At 43.6% G+C, this 17295-nt stretch overlaps 1 protein-coding gene across 2 annotated transcripts in view; it reads left to right on the top strand.

Annotated features, from left to right (window-relative positions):
- Nucleotides 1-255: 255 nt before the first annotated feature.
- snx16 (sorting nexin 16) overlaps nucleotides 256-17295 on the top strand; it is a 23270-nt gene continuing 6230 nt past the window's right edge. For both annotated transcript variants that reach the window (XM_060869607.1, XM_060869606.1), the window contains exons 1-7: nucleotides 256-383; nucleotides 3327-3826; nucleotides 8502-8588; nucleotides 12814-12962; nucleotides 16138-16207; nucleotides 16934-17070; nucleotides 17160-17276. In XM_060869607.1, coding sequence (XP_060725590.1) covers nucleotides 3467-3826; nucleotides 8502-8588; nucleotides 12814-12962; nucleotides 16138-16207; nucleotides 16934-17070; nucleotides 17160-17276 — 920 coding nt within the window. In that variant the 5' untranslated portion in view covers nucleotides 256-383; nucleotides 3327-3466. The remainder of the gene's footprint in view (nucleotides 384-3326; nucleotides 3827-8501; nucleotides 8589-12813; nucleotides 12963-16137; nucleotides 16208-16933; nucleotides 17071-17159; nucleotides 17277-17295) is intronic.

The raw sequence follows: 17295 nt of genomic DNA, 5'->3' as shown, positions 1-17295 counted from the left end.
CTCTCTCTCTCTCTCTCTCTCTCCTTCTCTCTGTTCTCTCTCTCTCTCTCTCTGTTCTCTCTCTCTCCTTCTCTCTCCTTCCCCCTCTCCCCCCTCTTTCCCCCTCTCTCTCCCCTCTCTCTCCCCCTCTCTCCCCCCCCCGCCACTCCTGCCCCTCTCTCTCCTGCTCCCCCTCTCTCTCGCTCTCTTTCCCTCCCTCCTCCCTCCCCCTCCCCCCCCCCTCTCCTGCACCCCCCCCTCTCCTGCACCCCCCCCCCCACCCCCTGCACTCACACTCTCTCTGATTTCAGCAGGATGTGTGCAGCTTTTAAGGAAACGCTTACTAACTGTACAGGAGTTATGTCTGAGACACGATATGTGATATATCAGTAGTCAGATGACAGGTGAGTGTGGTGACTTTATAAGAACTCGGTGTCAGTAGTGTGATATGTAAAGATTAGTTGTGTTATCGTGTCTTTATGACTACAGCTGCCCGCTAGCTGGGTTACTTAGCATTAGCACTAGCACTAGCTTAGCCACTGCAACACTACTCTCACCACAGCGTTGTGTTTACTTTCTTATTGTCTGCTGAGAGGTCTGAGAGAAATGTTGACTTTTTTTCTTCTTTTTCTTTGTTTAGTTTAGTATCATTTCCACCCAAATAAACAAAATCCTTAGTAGGATAAAAAAAAGGGGTCATTCTGGGCTTTATAAAAGTTGCTAGTCAGCACTAGCTAGTTGTTTGGTCAGTAGTTAAACTTATTTGCTAGTATAATATTACAGGACGGTGTTGTAATTAAAGTAAAGTCTTAGTGTTGGGATGTGTGATTATTACTCTTACAAGGTCACTGTTATTTATTATTTATCTCTGGGCTTGTTGTGTGAAAATAAATATCATTTAATATTTATTAACAGCCAGGTTTAATGTCTTTACTATTATTTATTTATTTATTTATTTATTTATTTATTATTTTATTATAATTATTTTATTATTATATTTATTTTATTATTATTATTATTTTATTATTATTATTTATATTATTTATTTGTGCTTTTTAAATGTGAAATATTTTTCTTTTTGATTATAACTGTAAATTATATAGAAACAAACAAAAAAGTTTACTGTTGTATCAGAGTATCTTAAAGCTTAAAAAAAACAATTTGTAAAATTGCCTTAACCTCTGCAGTGTATGTTTGTATATGGATAATCCTCCTGTCAGTCATTTTATAGACCCGCCCCAACACCCCTTCATATCCACTTAAGTCACTTTGAAAAATTTGTTTTATTTTCAACTTTTTTCTGCGTTTTGTAGTATAAAGAGTGAGAGTTGTGACACCGAGTCGTACTTTACCCCGCCTTAATAACCTTGATCCGAAAACTGAAAACGTATTACAAATTATTATTTCTCCACTAGGATGTCGTATAATTTTCCAGGCTCTTGTTTGCCTTTCTAAGTTACAATCAAAAGAATAATGACCAAGTACACAAAAAGCGTCCGTTTGTCTATACAATAATACAAGTGTACGACAATCGTTCGGCATATTGAGAGATGATTTCTGCTCGGACGTAGTCGGATTTCTGCAAAGCTGTTAGGAGGGAACGTCATGAACAGATGGATAATGACCCAAAACATACAGCAAAAGCAACCCAAGAGCTTCTTAAGACAACGAACTGCAATGTTCGTTAATGACCGAGTCAGTCACCTGACCTCAACTAAATGGAGTGTGTTTTTCAGTTACTAAAGACAAACTGAAGCTGGAAAAACCCACAAACAAGCAACTAAATCTGGATAAAATAAACTCCTGACAAAGCATCTTAAAGGGGAGAAACTCAGTATTTAGCAATGGCCGGCGGTTCCAAGCTTCATGCAGTCATGGACTGCAAAGGGTTTAGTTTGTTATTAAAAACAATCCTTTTGTTTCTAATTACTTTATTATGTCTAATTTATTTTGTGCCTTTGTATATAAAGGGGCGGTGGAATAAATGGCTGTAATTCCTAAATGTTTAATGCGGTAGTTTTGTTAAACTATCTTAAATTCTATGTAAATGTCTACACGTGAACCACATCATGATGTTGGTGTACGCATTCAAAATTACAAACATTGTGTCAAAATACATATGGACCCAACTTTATATCAGGTGACGGTGCTCTAAATAAATCCATCTCTACAAAGGATGATCAAATCAGACACATCAATAAAACTTAGGAATGACAGAGAAGGGAGATTTGGCAAAGATGTTGTAAACAAGGTGGGAGAAAAATTGAGGAGTGTGTAAATGTGTTTTGTAAGAACGTGTGTTTAAATGTCTGTTTATATAACAATGCTGTCGGATTCTCAATTTTGATTGGTCAGAAAGAGTTGATTCAATTTAACTAATAGCGTAGCTACCATTAACAGGTTTATGTTTATACGCTCGTTCTGATACAGTGTCGTTTCTATAGTAACAGCTGCTATACAGGGTTTGTGGAACATTTATGGAAGGAGTCTCCACTGCCAGCGCTTCGTAAGAGTATTTTTTTTTTTTGTCAGAGTAAAATCTTTAGGACAGAGAAGTTTACACTTCATGGTTTCGTAGTAACATGACAAGCCGGTTATTTTTGTTTTATTAACCTTTAGGGAAAACATAATAGATGCTGTTGAGGGAGTGACTGTTTATTGCTGCTATAACATAAGTGATTACAGGAACAAAAAACTTGTTTCACAGATGTTCCACCACATTAAACCTGTAGTAGCTATAACTTGTTCAAATTTATAGTGTTACTTGTTAATATATTATGTCTCAGGATTAATGTAAAATCAGCCGAGTACATCCAACTTCTGATGTTATAAGCCTTTTTTTAACGCTTATTTATTCAAAATATGAGTATTCTGTCAGATTTCTTGTTTTAAGTCATCCACAGTGTAAATATTATTATTATTATTATTATTATTATTATTATTATTATCATCATCATCTTTCTTTTAAAAACCTGCTTGTCTTATGTAGCCAGACATTTAGACCGACAGCAGAAGGTCTAGACAACATAGCAGCTTGTATAAGCTAAGGACCGTCAAAGAGGACATGTTATTCAGTGTCATGTTTAATGCCTTGTTCGTTTCCCTTGTTATGTATTAAAACCTTTGTACTCAAGTGGATCTTATTTGACTATTTTAGCTCTTATTTGGTATCCTGGAAATCTAGGTTTTCACTGGGCGAAACACTGGGCCTCTGTCTGGTGCATTTAATATCTTTTATGTGGATAATCTTGATACTGGATGTACAATTTAGGATCTCAGAATGCACGAGCGTATAAAACGTGTCTGTTACTGATGACTAAGCTCTCCTGTGTCCTTTTGTCTCACAGTGCAGTTTGGAGATAAGGCTATTCCTCATCCACATGTGGCTAAAGGCAATCCAAAGACACCTTGTTTTGAAATAGCAGGTGAGAGCAGGGGTAAAGTCGGGTATCACACCGATTAAAATCAGTGGAGGATATCCAGACGGATGGCCACGCCCTTTGTACCAGTGCCTTTGCCCATCGATCGAGCTCTTCCAGGTTCCTCTGCTGCCAGACGACCCAAACGGGCATCAAGCCTGGGCAGCGCGTCCAGCAGTTCGGAATCGTCTTCCACCAAAGGTGCAGTGGAAGAAGGTAGATTTCAGAGAAGTGGAAATGATAGCTGCTTCATTGCTTCATGTCAGAGTCCGGTAACAAAGGCCAGGATGAACGGAATCGAGCCCACTGTGGAGTATTCCAGCTGCGCAAGACCGGATACACCACCAGACACGCTCGGATGGGAGGACAGACCCATAACTCCAACAGTGCTCGGTTACGAAGTCATGGAGGAGAGAGCGAAGTTCACGGTAAGATAAAAGCACTGAATTTTTTAGCCATGCTTCAAAACACGCAGCTGGTTAGGATCGTATTTTATTCGTTCTTTTTTGACTCAGTAACTGTGCCTGGTGTTGACTGTGACACTAAAAATACCACATTCGGTTAAAGTAAACAAGTTTAAGTTACCTGTAAACAGGGTGTTATCCCCACAAGGGGACGACGCATATGTAATTTTTAACTGTGTGTACAAACCGTGTAAAGCATGTAGCTGGAGTGTGAAGTGGGTGGGATTGAGAGTGTATGTGATATCGGGCGAACCTTCTGTGAGAGTGTGTGATTTTGGTAAGACCTTCGTTGAGACCTTTGACAGTTAGTAGTATTGGTCAAACCTTCTGGGAATGTGTGCGGTATCGATCAAACCTTTTGTGAAGTCAGGTGGGATTAGTCACATCTTTTGTGAGAGTGTTTAGTATTGGTACACTTTGCTTTATAGCATTTGATATTGGTCAGAGTTTCTGTGAGAGCTTTAGGTATTGGTCAGACTTTCGGTGAGTAAGGATGGGATTGTTCAGACCTTTTTGTAGGAGCAGGCTTGAGATTGGTCAAACCTGATTGGTCGAGCTTGGAGGGCTTGATTGGTCGAGCTTTCTTTGTGAATAAAAATGATCGGTTGAACTTTCTGCAAGAGTAGTTGGGATTTTTTTTTGTCAGACTTCCTGACAAATTGGTGCGATTGGTCAGAATTCCTTCAGGAACTGGAGGTAGCGGGGTTAAAACTGCACTTTTTAAATTGTAGCATGCCACATTATGAACGAAGCCTCTACCTGACTCTCGTTAGTTACAGGATCATGTGACAACACCTCCAGAGAGACACTGAACTGTGTTGGGAAAGGGTTCAGTGCAGCTGGGGATCTTGTAGTTTTACACATGCTCTCCTGCTGTTTGTTCCTAACTGCCTCACCCTGTCACAAAACAATAAGCAGTTCAACCTGCCTGTCAGGGTTGTGTTGTTTTGAGCAGTGCAGTGAATTGATCTTTCTACTTCGGGACTAAGTCTGGGCAGTATGAGGATTTGATATCAGTATCATCACATATGACATTATGATATCTGATATTATTGCGCATACATTGTGTCCTCAGAAAGGAATGGACAAATCAGTAACCTGGGCTCTCAAGGCAAGCAGATTACATTTCCAGGCTTTGTATTTGTATTTGCCAAGCAGACGAGGTGTAGTTAATGGTCACATGTTTTCTTCTTGTCTAACAAACTGTCTATTTCCTTGTTTTTGTGTGTTACGTTCAAGTGATGATGAGTGATGATAGTTTCAGGAATTTCATCATCATAATGACCAAGGTGGACCATTTGAACATCAGCTTTAATATTGTTATAGATTTAACAAATAAATATGTCTATATTAATCGATAAAGCAAATACTAGTTAACGATAAAGTAGTAAAGTAGCGCTTTGGTTCCTTTCGATGCCGTACATAGCCACGTTGGTTTCATGTCACTCCGTAAACTAGGAACGAACTCGTAGGCAGATTTTTTTAGGCTGTGTTTTCTTTAGCTTTTCCTGGTTAGAGTCACGCAGAAATACCTTCTTTGTCCTAAAGGTAATAAATAAGGTGAACTAATAATAAGCTTTTCACCAGATAACATGCGTTATTTATAGCTAATGTAATAATATAATAGTCTCGAATTCAGCTTTTTTAAGCATTTCTGACCTTTTTAACAGATTATTGATGAAAATAAATAATGCTAACGTCTAGTGTTAACAGCCGACGCGTAACTAGCTTCCAGCGTTTCTTTTCCCCATTGTAATGATGTCATGCTTATACGACACACAGTACATAGGCCCCGCCTCCTTTTCTTTCGAAGGCCAAATCTTTAAAAATCAAGAGCATGAGAATTATAGCTACACAGGTTCCTTGATTAACGTAGTGTTAATGTTGAATATTAATTCAAGATTTTAAGTTTTTTTTTTTACAGTGTCTTCTATGAAAGCCGTGTCAGAATGTCACGTGTCCTGTGGTCAAATGTTGCTTGGGCGTTACATTGTCTCGGTCTAGTCTTTTATTGTTAGCATTTCATTGTTCGTCCCTGCACGTGACCTTCAAATGAATTGGCTGGACATTTCTTTTCTTTAGAGAGAATTGCTGCGTTCATCCGGATAATTAGTCTGTCGTAATTTTAAATTGTTTTATCCTGTTGGTTTCCTGGCAACAAAAACATTGGACTTGAAGCTTTCACTTCAACGATTGTCCAGATTATTTTGTTCACACATTTTTGAGCAAATTGTCATATTCCTGCAAAGAAAATACATTTATTCTACAAGAACAAATCGCATTTTATGCATCAGAGCCATTGTTTCTGTTCTAATTGCTGATTAACCCACTTAACTGTGGTTTCTAGACTGATCCACAAGTTTGTGTTTCACTTTGCCCTAGTCACCAGGCGCAGCGTCATGTGAGCTTCCTGGAGCCTTCATTTGTTTTTGCCAGACCCAAATCAGATTTATTGCTCCATTCTGCACTCCTCCGCCTCTCAGAGCCAGGCTTGTTCCTCGACCTATGAACGACGTACTCTAGAACTCAATGAATGAACTCTTTGTGAAATTATATTGTGCGCGTGTATTGTTATGGTTCAGCCAAACCTGGAGTAAAATATCTGTATCAGATCAGTGTTGAATGTAGGTCAAAGTTTCCTGACCTTTTTATCGACGAGGCTTCAGCCGTGTGTGAAGACAGGGCATGAGGGGTATGAAGACGGGGCACTTTATATGCAACAGTATTTTCAATAGACTTCTAAGGCCATTTATGTTGCTGTAGCATGCAAAGAAATACCATGTCCAAAAGTCTCAATCGATCTAAAAGTCTTGTGCATATTATTTTTATTGACCTTTCCTTCCACTTGGCTTCAAACTAGCCCAGCTCTAGCTAGGCATTTGTCCACCGAACGTGAATAGATGAGATGCTACAGTTTGAAAAGTTCACATTATCACAACATAAATCAAGACAATGTTGGAAATGTATAGAATTTATTTCAAATCTCGGCACATACATAAGTTCGTGTAACAAAAGGATTTGTTTATTAACAGAATGTTTTAATATTTATGATATTATAAACTGAAAGAGAGCGGCTGAAAATAAAAGTGGCATGCCGAGCCAAAAATACCTGACCCTCGTACCTACGTATGTGGCTCTTCCCCAAACTGTTCCCATGAAGCTGGAAAGTTTTGAATTCTCTGACATTACAATTTCTATTAATTGGAAGTACAAACCTGTTCCAGCATCATGCTTGCAGTGGAAGAACTCGAGTGTCCTATGCAGAGCGCGACTCTTGCCCCTTTTACACCGAGGCAGTTTGAGTGCTGGTTCAGAGCCTAATTTAGCACCAGTTCTTTCTTTTTCGACAGCCAAAGCACCGGCCCTGAACCAGGAAAAGTGGTTCTTAAGTAGCACCAAAGCTTTGCTGGTCTAGACTTAAAAACCGCTTGTGTCAGGGGCTGGGGGGGCTACCGTTAGCGCATCTGATAATATACCAATGTTTAATACACTTTTACTTTACCGCGATATGATACATTATCAGCACACATGATAGTAGGTAGCTAAATGCTAAGGCTAGCTTTTTCTGTGTTAATGATAAAATAATGTTATGTACTTTCTCAATTACAACCTTCGTTTATACAAATTACATGGAGCTGCACGTACACGTTGGATTCGCCGCGTTTGGATGCCAATGTAGGTTCACAAAGCCATGAGCATTAACAGTAAAGCAACATCCGCCATTGTTGTTGTGTTTGTCTTTGCCGCTGCTGCGCTAACGTTGCTGTGTAACGTGACACGTATACAGTGACGTCAGACTCGACACTGTGACGGCTCTCTAGCCCATTGAAAGGCAAACCAGTTTTTAGAAGGATCACCAGTGGAACCAACTTTGAACCAGCACCAGTGCTAGCTCTGAACCAGCACCCGGTTCTTTTTGGTGGAAAAGGGGCATCTGAGTTCACCACAGACCTCCTCACCATCAGTGTCTGATCTCACTCATACTCTTATAGCTTAATGATTACAATTCCTCACAGCCACGCTCCAACATCTAGTGGAAAGATTTCCCAGACAAGAGAGTGGAATTATTATAATAGCAAAAGGGACTAAATCTGAAATGAAATGGTTCAACGAGCACATATGGGTGTGATGCTGAGGTGTCCAGAAATGTTAGCCATATTGTGTACATATTGTCCTAGCAATGTAACTTGGTTCTAATAGCAGTGGATTACACAGCTGAATGTTTTTAGTGCCGTCACCAAGGGCCATGCAACAAGTTTGCAAGCAGTTTGCTTTAGGGCAGGTCCAGAGCAAATATTGTGAAGAGTAATAGTTAAACACAAGGAATAATAACTAGTGGAGTGTGAGGAGTATGATCATTTAAAATAAGGTATTTTATTTGTCCCACTGAGAGCAGAGTTCTAAACACATTCTTGTTGTGTTCATTGCAGTTGTTTGTTATAAATTGTGCGTAGGCTGGGAACTTTGTTAGGGAAGTGATGTTCCTGTACTGCTGTTCCTGTGTAGCGCTGTGTGCTTTGGATTGTATTCAAATAACTATGGTTGACATGCATTGGTAACTGAATTAAAGTTCAAAAAAGGATGTGTTGTGAAGTCAAATGATGATTTTTTTTTTTCTTTTTTAACCTTTGTGTTGCAGGTGTATAAGATTCTGGTGAAGAAAACCCAGGATGAGAGCTGGGTGGTGTTCCGGCGTTACACTGACTTTTCCAGACTCAATGACAAGGTTGGCCTTTATTGACATTTTACTGACATTTTGTCAACACACACACAATGCTGTGAAGGTTCAATGTGTTTAACATCCTATCGGTGACTCCTTCGTTCAATGGAGTGTTGAGTTTATTTTTGCCTCTTAATTATTATGAGTGGTGTTTTTTTTTTTTTTTTTTGGCTGTTGGTGACTGTGTGAGTAAATGGTCTTATAAAGTATTTAAAGATTATACAGGCTGTTGTATAGAACGTCTCACTCTGTGTGTGTGTGCGCGTCTCACTCTGTGTGTGTGTGTGCGCGTCTCACTCTGTGTGTGTGTGTGCGCGTCTCACTCTGTGTGTGTGTGTGCGCGTCTCACTCTGTGTGTGTGCGCGTCTCACTCTGTGTGTGTGCGCGTCTCACTCTGTGTGTGTGCGCGTCTCACTCTGTGTGTGTGCGCGTCTCACTCTGTGTGTGTGTGCGCGTCTCACTCTGTGTGTGTGTGCGCGTCTCACTCTGTGTGTGTGTGCGCGTCTCACTCTGTGTGTGTGTGCGCGTCTCACTCTGTGTGTGTGTGTGCGCGTCTCACTCTGTGTGTGTGTGTGCGCGTCTCACTCTGTGTGTGTGTGTGCGCGTCTCACTCTGTGTGTGTGCGCGTCTCACTCTGTGTGTGTGTGCGCGTCTCACTCTGTGTGTGTGTGTGTGTGCGCGTCTCACTCTGTGTGTGTGTGTGCGCGTCTCACTCTGTGTGTGTGTGTGCGCGTCTCACTCTGTGTGTGTGTGTGTGTGTGTGCGCGTCTCACTCTGTGTGTGTGTGCGCGTCTCACTCTGTGTGTGTGTGTGCGCGTCTCACTCTGTGTGTGTGTGCGCGTCTCACTCTGTGTGTGTGTGCGCGTCTCACTCTGTGTGTGTGTGCGCGTCTCACTCTGTGTGTGTGTGCGCGTCTCACTCTGTGTGTGTGTGCGCGTCTCACTGTGTGTGTGTGCGCGTCTCACTGTGTGTGTGTGCGCGTCTCACTCTGTGTGTGTGCGCGCGTCTCACTCTGTGTGTGTGTGTGCGCGTCTCACTCTGTGTGTGTGTGTGTGCGCGTCTCACTCTGTGTGTGTGTGTGTGCGCGTCTCACTCTGTGTGTGTGTGTGCGCGTCTCACTCTGTGTGTGTGTGTGTGCGCGTCTCACTCTGTGTGTGTGTGCGCGTCTCACTCTGTGTGTGTGTGTGCGTCTCACTCTGTGTGTGTGTGCGTCTCACTCTGTGTGTGTGCGCGTCTCACTCTGTGTGTGTGTGTGCGCGTCTCACTCTGTGTGTGTGTGTGTGCGCGCGTCTCACTCTGTGTGTGTGTGTGTGCGCGCGTCTCACTCTGTGTGTGTGTGTGTGTGCGCGCGTCTCACTCTGTGTGTGTGTGTGCGCGCGCGCGTCTCACTCTGTGTGTGTGTGTGCATCACTCTGTGTGTGTGTGTGTGCATCACTCTGTGTGTGTGTGTGCATCACTCTGTGTGTGTGTGTGCATCACTCTGTGTGTGTGTGCATCACTCTGTGTGTGTGTGCATCACTCTGTGTGTGTGTGTGTGCATCACTCTGTGTGTGTGTGTGTGCATCACTCTGTGTGTGTGTGTGTGCATCACTCTGTGTGTGTGTGTGTGCATCACTCTGTGTGTGTGTGTGCATCACTCTGTGTGTGTGTGTGCATCACTCTGTGTGTGTGTGTGTGCATCACTCTGTGTGTGTGTGCGCGTCTCACTCTGTGTGTGTGCGCGTCTCACTCTGTGTGTGTGTGCATCACTCTGTGTGTGTGTGTGTGCATCTCACTCTGTGCGTCTCACTCTGTGTGTCTGTGTGTGTGCGCGTCTCACTCTGTGTGTATGTGTGCGCGTCTCACTCTGTGTGTGTGTGTGCGCGCGTCTCACTCTGTGTGTGTGTGCGCGCGTCACACTCTGTGTGTGTGTGTGTGCGCGCGTCTCACTCTGTGTGTGTGTGTGCGCGCGTCTCACTCTGTGTGTGCGCGCGTCTCACTCTGTGTGTGTGCGCGTCTCACTCTGTGTGTGCGCGCGTCTCACTCTGTGTGTGTGTGCGCGCGTCTCACTCTGTGTGTGTGTGTGCGCGTCTCACTCTGTGTGTGTGCGCGTCTCACTCTGTGTGTGTGTGCGCGTCTCACTCTGTGTGTGTGCGCGTCTCACTCTGTGTGTGTGTGCGCGTCTCACTCTGTGTGTGTGTGTGCGCGTCTCACTCTGTGTGTGTGTGCGCGTCTCACTCTGTGTGTGTGTGCGCGTCTCACTCTGTGTGTGTGTGCGCGTCTCACTCTGTGTGTGTGTGCGCGTCTCACTCTGTGTGTGTGTGCATCACTCTGTGTGTGTGTGTGCATCACTCTGTGTGTGTGTGTGCATCACTCTGTGTGTGTGTGCATCACTCTGTGTGTGTGTGTGCATCACTCTGTGTGTGTGTGTGCATCACTCTGTGTGTGTGTGCATCACTCTGTGTGTGTGTGTGCATCACTCTGTGTGTGTGTGTGCATCACTCTGTGTGTGTGTGTGCATCACTCTGTGTGTGTGTGTATCACTCTGTGTGTGTGTGCATCACTCTGTGTGTGTCTCACTCTGTGTGCGCGCGTCTCACTCTGTGTGCGCGCGTCTCACTCTGTGTGCGCGCGTCTCACTCTGTGTGCGCGCGTCTCACTCTGTGTGCGCGCGTCTCACTCTGTGTGCGCGCGTCTCACTCTGTGTGCGCGCGTCTCACTCTGCGTGTGTGTGTGCGCGCGTCTCACTCTGCGTGTGTGTGTGCGCGCGTCTCACTCTGCGTGTGTGTGTGCGCGCGTCTCACTCTGCGTGTGTGTGTGCGCGCGTCTCACTCTGCGTGTGTGTGTGCGCGCGTCTCACTCTGCGTGTGTGTGTGCGCGCGTCTCACTCTGCGTGTGTGTGTGCGCGCGTCTCACTCTGCGTGTGTGTGTGCGCGCGTCTCACTCTGCGTGTGTGTGTGCGCGCGTCTCACTCTGCGTGTGTGTGTGCGCGCGTCTCACTCTGCGTGTGTGTGTGCGCGCGTCTCACTCTGCGTGTGTGTGTGCGCGCGTCTCACTCTGCGTGTGTGTGTGCGCGCGTCTCACTCTGCGTGTGTGTGTGCGCGCGTCTCACTCTGCGTGTGTGTGTGCGCGCGTCTCACTCTGCGTGTGTGTGTGCGCGCGTCTCACTCTGCGTGTGTGTGTGCGCGCGTCTCACTCTGCGTGTGTGTGTGCGCGCGTCTCACTCTGCGTGTGTGTGTGCGCGCGTCTCACTCTGCGTGTGTGTGTGCGCGCGTCTCACTCTGCGTGTGTGTGTGCGCGCGTCTCACTCTGCGTGTGTGTGTGTGCGCGCGTCTCACTCTGCGTGTGTGTGTGCGCGCGTCTCACTCTGCGTGTGTGTGTGCGCGCGTCTCACTCTGCGTGTGTGTGTGCGCGCGTCTCACTCTGCGTGTGTGTGTGCGCGCGTCTCACTCTGCGTGTGTGTGTGTGCGTCTCACTCTGCGTGTGTGTGTGTGCGTCTCACTCTGCGTGTGTGTGTGCGCGTCTCACTGCGTGTTTGTGTGCGCGTCTCACTCTGCGTGTTTGTGTGCGCGTCTCACTCTGCGTGTTTGTGTGCGCGTCTCACTCTGCGTGTGTTTGTGTGTGCCTCACTCTGCGTGTGTGTGTGTGCGCGTCTCACTCTGTGTGTGTGTGTGTGTGTGTGTGTGTGTGTGTGTGTGTGTGTGTGTGTGCGCGCGTCTCACTCTCTGTGTGTGTGTGTGCGTGCGCCTCACTGTGTGTGTGTGTGTGTGCGCCAGCTCCCAGTTAAGGCAACAGTTATGACGAACTGAATGGCGTCGTCTGATAGTGCTGCTGCGGAGCAGGTGTTTTAGTCCAGGGCCAGAAGTGTCGTTTTGTTCTGAGGAATTTGATTCGTTCCGCTTCTCTTTTGTAGTGTGAACAGAGTTAGTTCTTCTGTAATCACAGCCTGTTTAAACATGTCCTGTTCTGCTGGTTTTTCCCTTGCGAAGCCTAAAGGCTTTGCCCATTCTGTGGCTTGAGAATATTTTCTTCAATAGTATCACTACTCTGGCATTTTTAAGTGATTTTGTCAACTTATCATTAACAGCAAGTTTAATTGTGTCATTTTCATTAAAGCATTTGTCACTTTTATTCACAAGTCTAGTCAATAGAGTGAATGGCCTAATGGAGCACTTTTTGCTCATCCACTGAAATAATGCTGTTTTACCATAAAGTTTATTTGACAAAATATACACATCTCTGTTTTCCACAGTTAAAGGAGACGTTTCCTGGGTTCCGTCTCTCTCTGCCACCTAAACGCTGGTTTAAAGATAACTACGATACTGACTTCCTGGAGGACAGACAGTTAGGTCTGCAGGCCTTTCTACAAAATCTGGTGGCTCATAAAGACATTGCTAACTGGTGAGCAGATAACCACAATGACTTCAGTTTCCAGCCTGCTGAAATGTGCATACTTTGTCTTCGTCTTTCGTCGCACACCGTTCTTAATATCTCCGCAGTAATACGATATAAAGAAACACTTATCAGGAAAATAATAAGGATTCCAAATCTACTAACTCACACTCACACACTGTTCCTGTTCCACAATGGCCTGAGCTTATCTGGCATTCTACGCTGATGACATAATTCAAGAGCCCTCTGGCATCCAGTCAGTTACTGTACTACGTCTTAGCTAATGGAACACACACACACACACAATAATCCATCATGTGGGGTTGAATGAATACACTTATCAAGCTAAGGTCATACATCATCTGAAGCTTTATGAGATGCAAGGCTATTTTAGCCCTAAGGACATAATTAATATACTTAAGTGAATCGTGATATTTATTAGCTCGTTCTCTGCTTTCCTTCAATTTTACATTGACGTGAATTAAAACAGTATTAGTCAAAATAATAAATAACTAAATCAAAATAAGTAACTAGAAGCTATGAGTAACTTGGGTGAAGTGTCGAGTAACTGAGGGCCTTTTTACACCTGGTCACTCCATGTGTTTTCTCTGATCCGATAGCTATCTGATTTGTTAAAACTGTTCCATTTACATTAGGCCACATAAATGCGTCTCGGCGAAACGGATATTGATCCGATCTTTCTACTCCTGCCCAAAATGCAAATATATTTTATCTCATTTCCGGGGTAATTAAAATGGAACACGCTTTGGTGTATGCGGTTACTACAAAAAACAGCATTTACTGTTTGCTGCATTTTTGTCGGCGGCAGCAGTGCGGTTTAAGACCAAACCCGCGGCATTTAGACCCGGGGTCTCATTTATAAAACTGTGCGTAGGATCCCTACTAAAAGTTTACGTACGCCCAAAAGCCAAAAATGGCGTACGGCAAAAAAAAATCCGATTTATAAAACCGTGCGTACGCACTCCTCTAAGCAATGTTCCCTTTATAAATCACAGATCACCCGCAGATGTGCGTACGTGAAATCCCGCCCTGTACACGCCCATAAATAGTCAATGCAAATCACTGCGCGGGCACGAGAGTGGACCTCGTTATAATGAGTTTCCTCTGCGCTCTGCGGGTTTAAAAATGGGGTGAGGAGCCAGCGTCTCAGGGGGTAGCCACTGTCGCCTGCAGGTTATAATTATATTAAAAACAAAATTGTTACAGTTTCTACTTTTTAATATTGTTAAACTCACCAAGAAGCCAGCCATCACGTACTGCGCCTGCATTTAGTCTGTTCCCTACACTGTTATGTGTCAAGATAAAGGAATCATGTGTTGAACCAGGCCAGCATGCCACAATGTTTGTGAGGGTCATGTTGGAGTCACATATGATTTTGCACATTAATAGAATGCACATGCTTTCTATTAACATAAGCAAATTCATTTTCAGGTGGTGCCCTTATAGCAACATGAGCGCAGTCAATTGCGCCGATTACGTTTGGGAAACCAGACATTGCTGCAAATTGCATTTTAACTTCGGCCTGTTCTCGCACAGTGTAGGTGAACCTGATGTATCGACTACCTATATTAAGTATACCATTCAAAACGACAGATATTATGGCACTCAGGGACGGCTGTGATATACCAGACCTATAGGGTGAGATGATAGATTCCAATAGAATTATTTCATATACAAAGGTCTTAGAGACAAAGTTGAGGATTACTTATAGTATTTTTTATATAAATAATTTACCTGTCTGCCAATTCCCGCTGGAAACAGCCGGTTGCCAAGAACCCCAGAGTGGTGAGGACTTGTATTTGGACTGGGATGGCATGGTTCCGGCGTGTTGCCCTCTCTAATACTGGACCCAATTCAACACATAGATCTAAGAGCACAGCTCTAGGGAATCTAAATCGGCTTATTAGCCAGGAAATCATCATGGTCCCTGAAAACTCGTTCTCTCCTTATTCTGCCATTGGCGTAATCCTCCAACAGTGCCAGCAGTGCCATCATGAAGCATTACATACCCGGGTCACCGGAGGATTTATATGTTTCTAGCAATTAGACTGATCGTTAACACCTTGACAAAATCACAGAATTAATTTGTGGGCGAAAATTTAAGACGAAAATGTTATAGTGAACACATGCTTCTTCATGACGGTTTTGTAATGAACACCGTAATAGTTAGGACCGATGATGAGTATCGATTGTGCTTCATGACTGTATTGGCAGACTTTGACATTTTATGATATATGTACATTAAGGAAAATATTTCGTTTTTACACTGTGCTCTGCAGTTCTCTAATAAAAGGGTATTTCATGCTATTCTGTATCACATGTAATCTCCTCCTGCGCTCCCGTTGTGGACAATGTGACTGTAAGGCAGCGCTGATTATTCATTCATTCATTCATCTTCTACCGCTTATCCGAACTACCTCGGGTCACGGGGAGCCTGTGCCTATCTCAGGCGTCATTGGGCATCAAGGCAGGATACACTCTGGACGGAGTAGCGCTGATTATTATTATTTTATTTTATTTTTAATACATTTTGAATTACGTTTGGATTTTACTAGATGTATATAGCCTAAAACAATCAGCACAAATAACACTGTTGGATTTAATCTTCATGATAATGTGGATATAACGTATGAAATGGAGTGAAAATTAAATGTCATTAATTCTTATAATCGTTCTTCTCACATGTATTTTCTACAATCTAACTTCAGTTCACGACCTCACCATCTGTGTCGCCAATTCCCTTTGTCTCCAGAATGTGCATACGCACGTCTCAAAGTTTGCTTAAAGGTGCGCACGTTTTCCCGTCAAGTTTGTTTTTTATAGATCACAACCTTTGCGCGAAAACTGGCGTACGCACGTTTTCCAGCCCCGTTTTGTGCGTACGCACGCTTTATAAATGAGACCCCTGGTCTTTTTTACCATCGGATAGCTATCTGATCACAGAAAACGCATGAAGTGACCAGGTGTAAAAAGCCCCTAAGTTAAATGAATGAGAAGTCGAAATAATAACTTGGCACTTTTTACACCTTGCAGTTCAGGGCTTCTGTAGCTTGGAAAGTCTCTACAATAATTCTGATGAATCATTCAACTGACTCAACACTTTCAGCTCTTTTTTTTGCATTACTAATATATATGTATACTATATATGTATGTGTGTTTGCAGCGTCGCAGTGCGAGAGTTTCTCTGCCTGGACGAGCCTCCAGGACCATTCGACAGTCTCGAGGAGAGTCGCGTAAGACGTTTAAAACTTATACATACGTCTTTACATGCAAATACCGTATCTACAAGGCAAGTGTTTAAATAAATTGTTATAAAACAAATGTCTTGTTGCATTAGTACATGATTTTTGGCTCAGCATTCACGCTGAGGTATTTGAGAACCACACATATTACCATAACAGTGTCACTGCTGTGCAACGAATGGTCCATCAGCTAAATTATACACGTGGTGACCTAGAAAATCTGTTGGACGTCACTGTGGCTGAGGCAAAGAGCAAGAAACGACAAAGAAATCTTAATTGTGCCAAAAGCAATACTGTGAAACGGACTTCTTGAAGATTGCTAGCTATTTTTCTCTGACTTTGCTCAATCTGTTGTATAGTATGTGCTTTAGAGACATAAGAGGACCTGAGCCTAGTATTCAATCCTGTGTCCTTGTCTGTTCAGTTCAGTTTGTCCTGGTATCCCAGCTGGCAACATGTCCTCATTGCTTCTGAACCTGAGTCTATAATGAAAACAAATAATGCAATTTTAAACTTTTTCAAATTTGGACGTAACCAGACTTTAAAAATTGAGAACTGAGACACATGCAAATGAGAAACAAGTAGTAGAGAACATAAAAATAGCCCCACGTGAAAGGTTTATCCAGACCACCATACATCCCTTCAGTCCCTTCAATAGCCTTTTGTCCCCAGAATTATTTGTTTCTTGCTTATTTCCTTACCCTTGTTTCCTCTAAGGCGTTCTGTGAGACTCTGGAGGAAGGTAACTACCGGCTGCAGAAGGAGCTGCTGGAGAAGCAGAAAGAAATCAATTCCTTAAGGAAGATGTTGGAGGAGAAGGAGCTGTACATACACCTGCTCAAGAAGCAGATCAAGTAACTGCATTAGCTTGCTGTTTCTTTTCGTCTCGTGGTGTCAGCACGATAAGAAGTTTTAACTACTCGGGTTAATGTGTGTGTTTCAGCGGTGAGTCTCTGACTCCGGAGAGCCTGTACGGTCTGTCTGCTCAGGGCAGTGAGAGCAGCGTGGACGCTGAGAACTCCACGGCCGAGGCAGACCAGGACATGCCGGAGGAGAGCGGGTATGCTGCACTGTTCACA

This window comes from Tachysurus vachellii, chromosome 5, assembly GCF_030014155.1.
Source record: "Tachysurus vachellii isolate PV-2020 chromosome 5, HZAU_Pvac_v1, whole genome shotgun sequence".
NCBI lineage: Eukaryota > Metazoa > Chordata > Actinopteri > Siluriformes > Bagridae > Tachysurus > Tachysurus vachellii.
The sequence above is the reverse complement of the archived record's forward strand: the minus strand, read 5'-3'. Positions and strand labels throughout refer to the sequence as shown.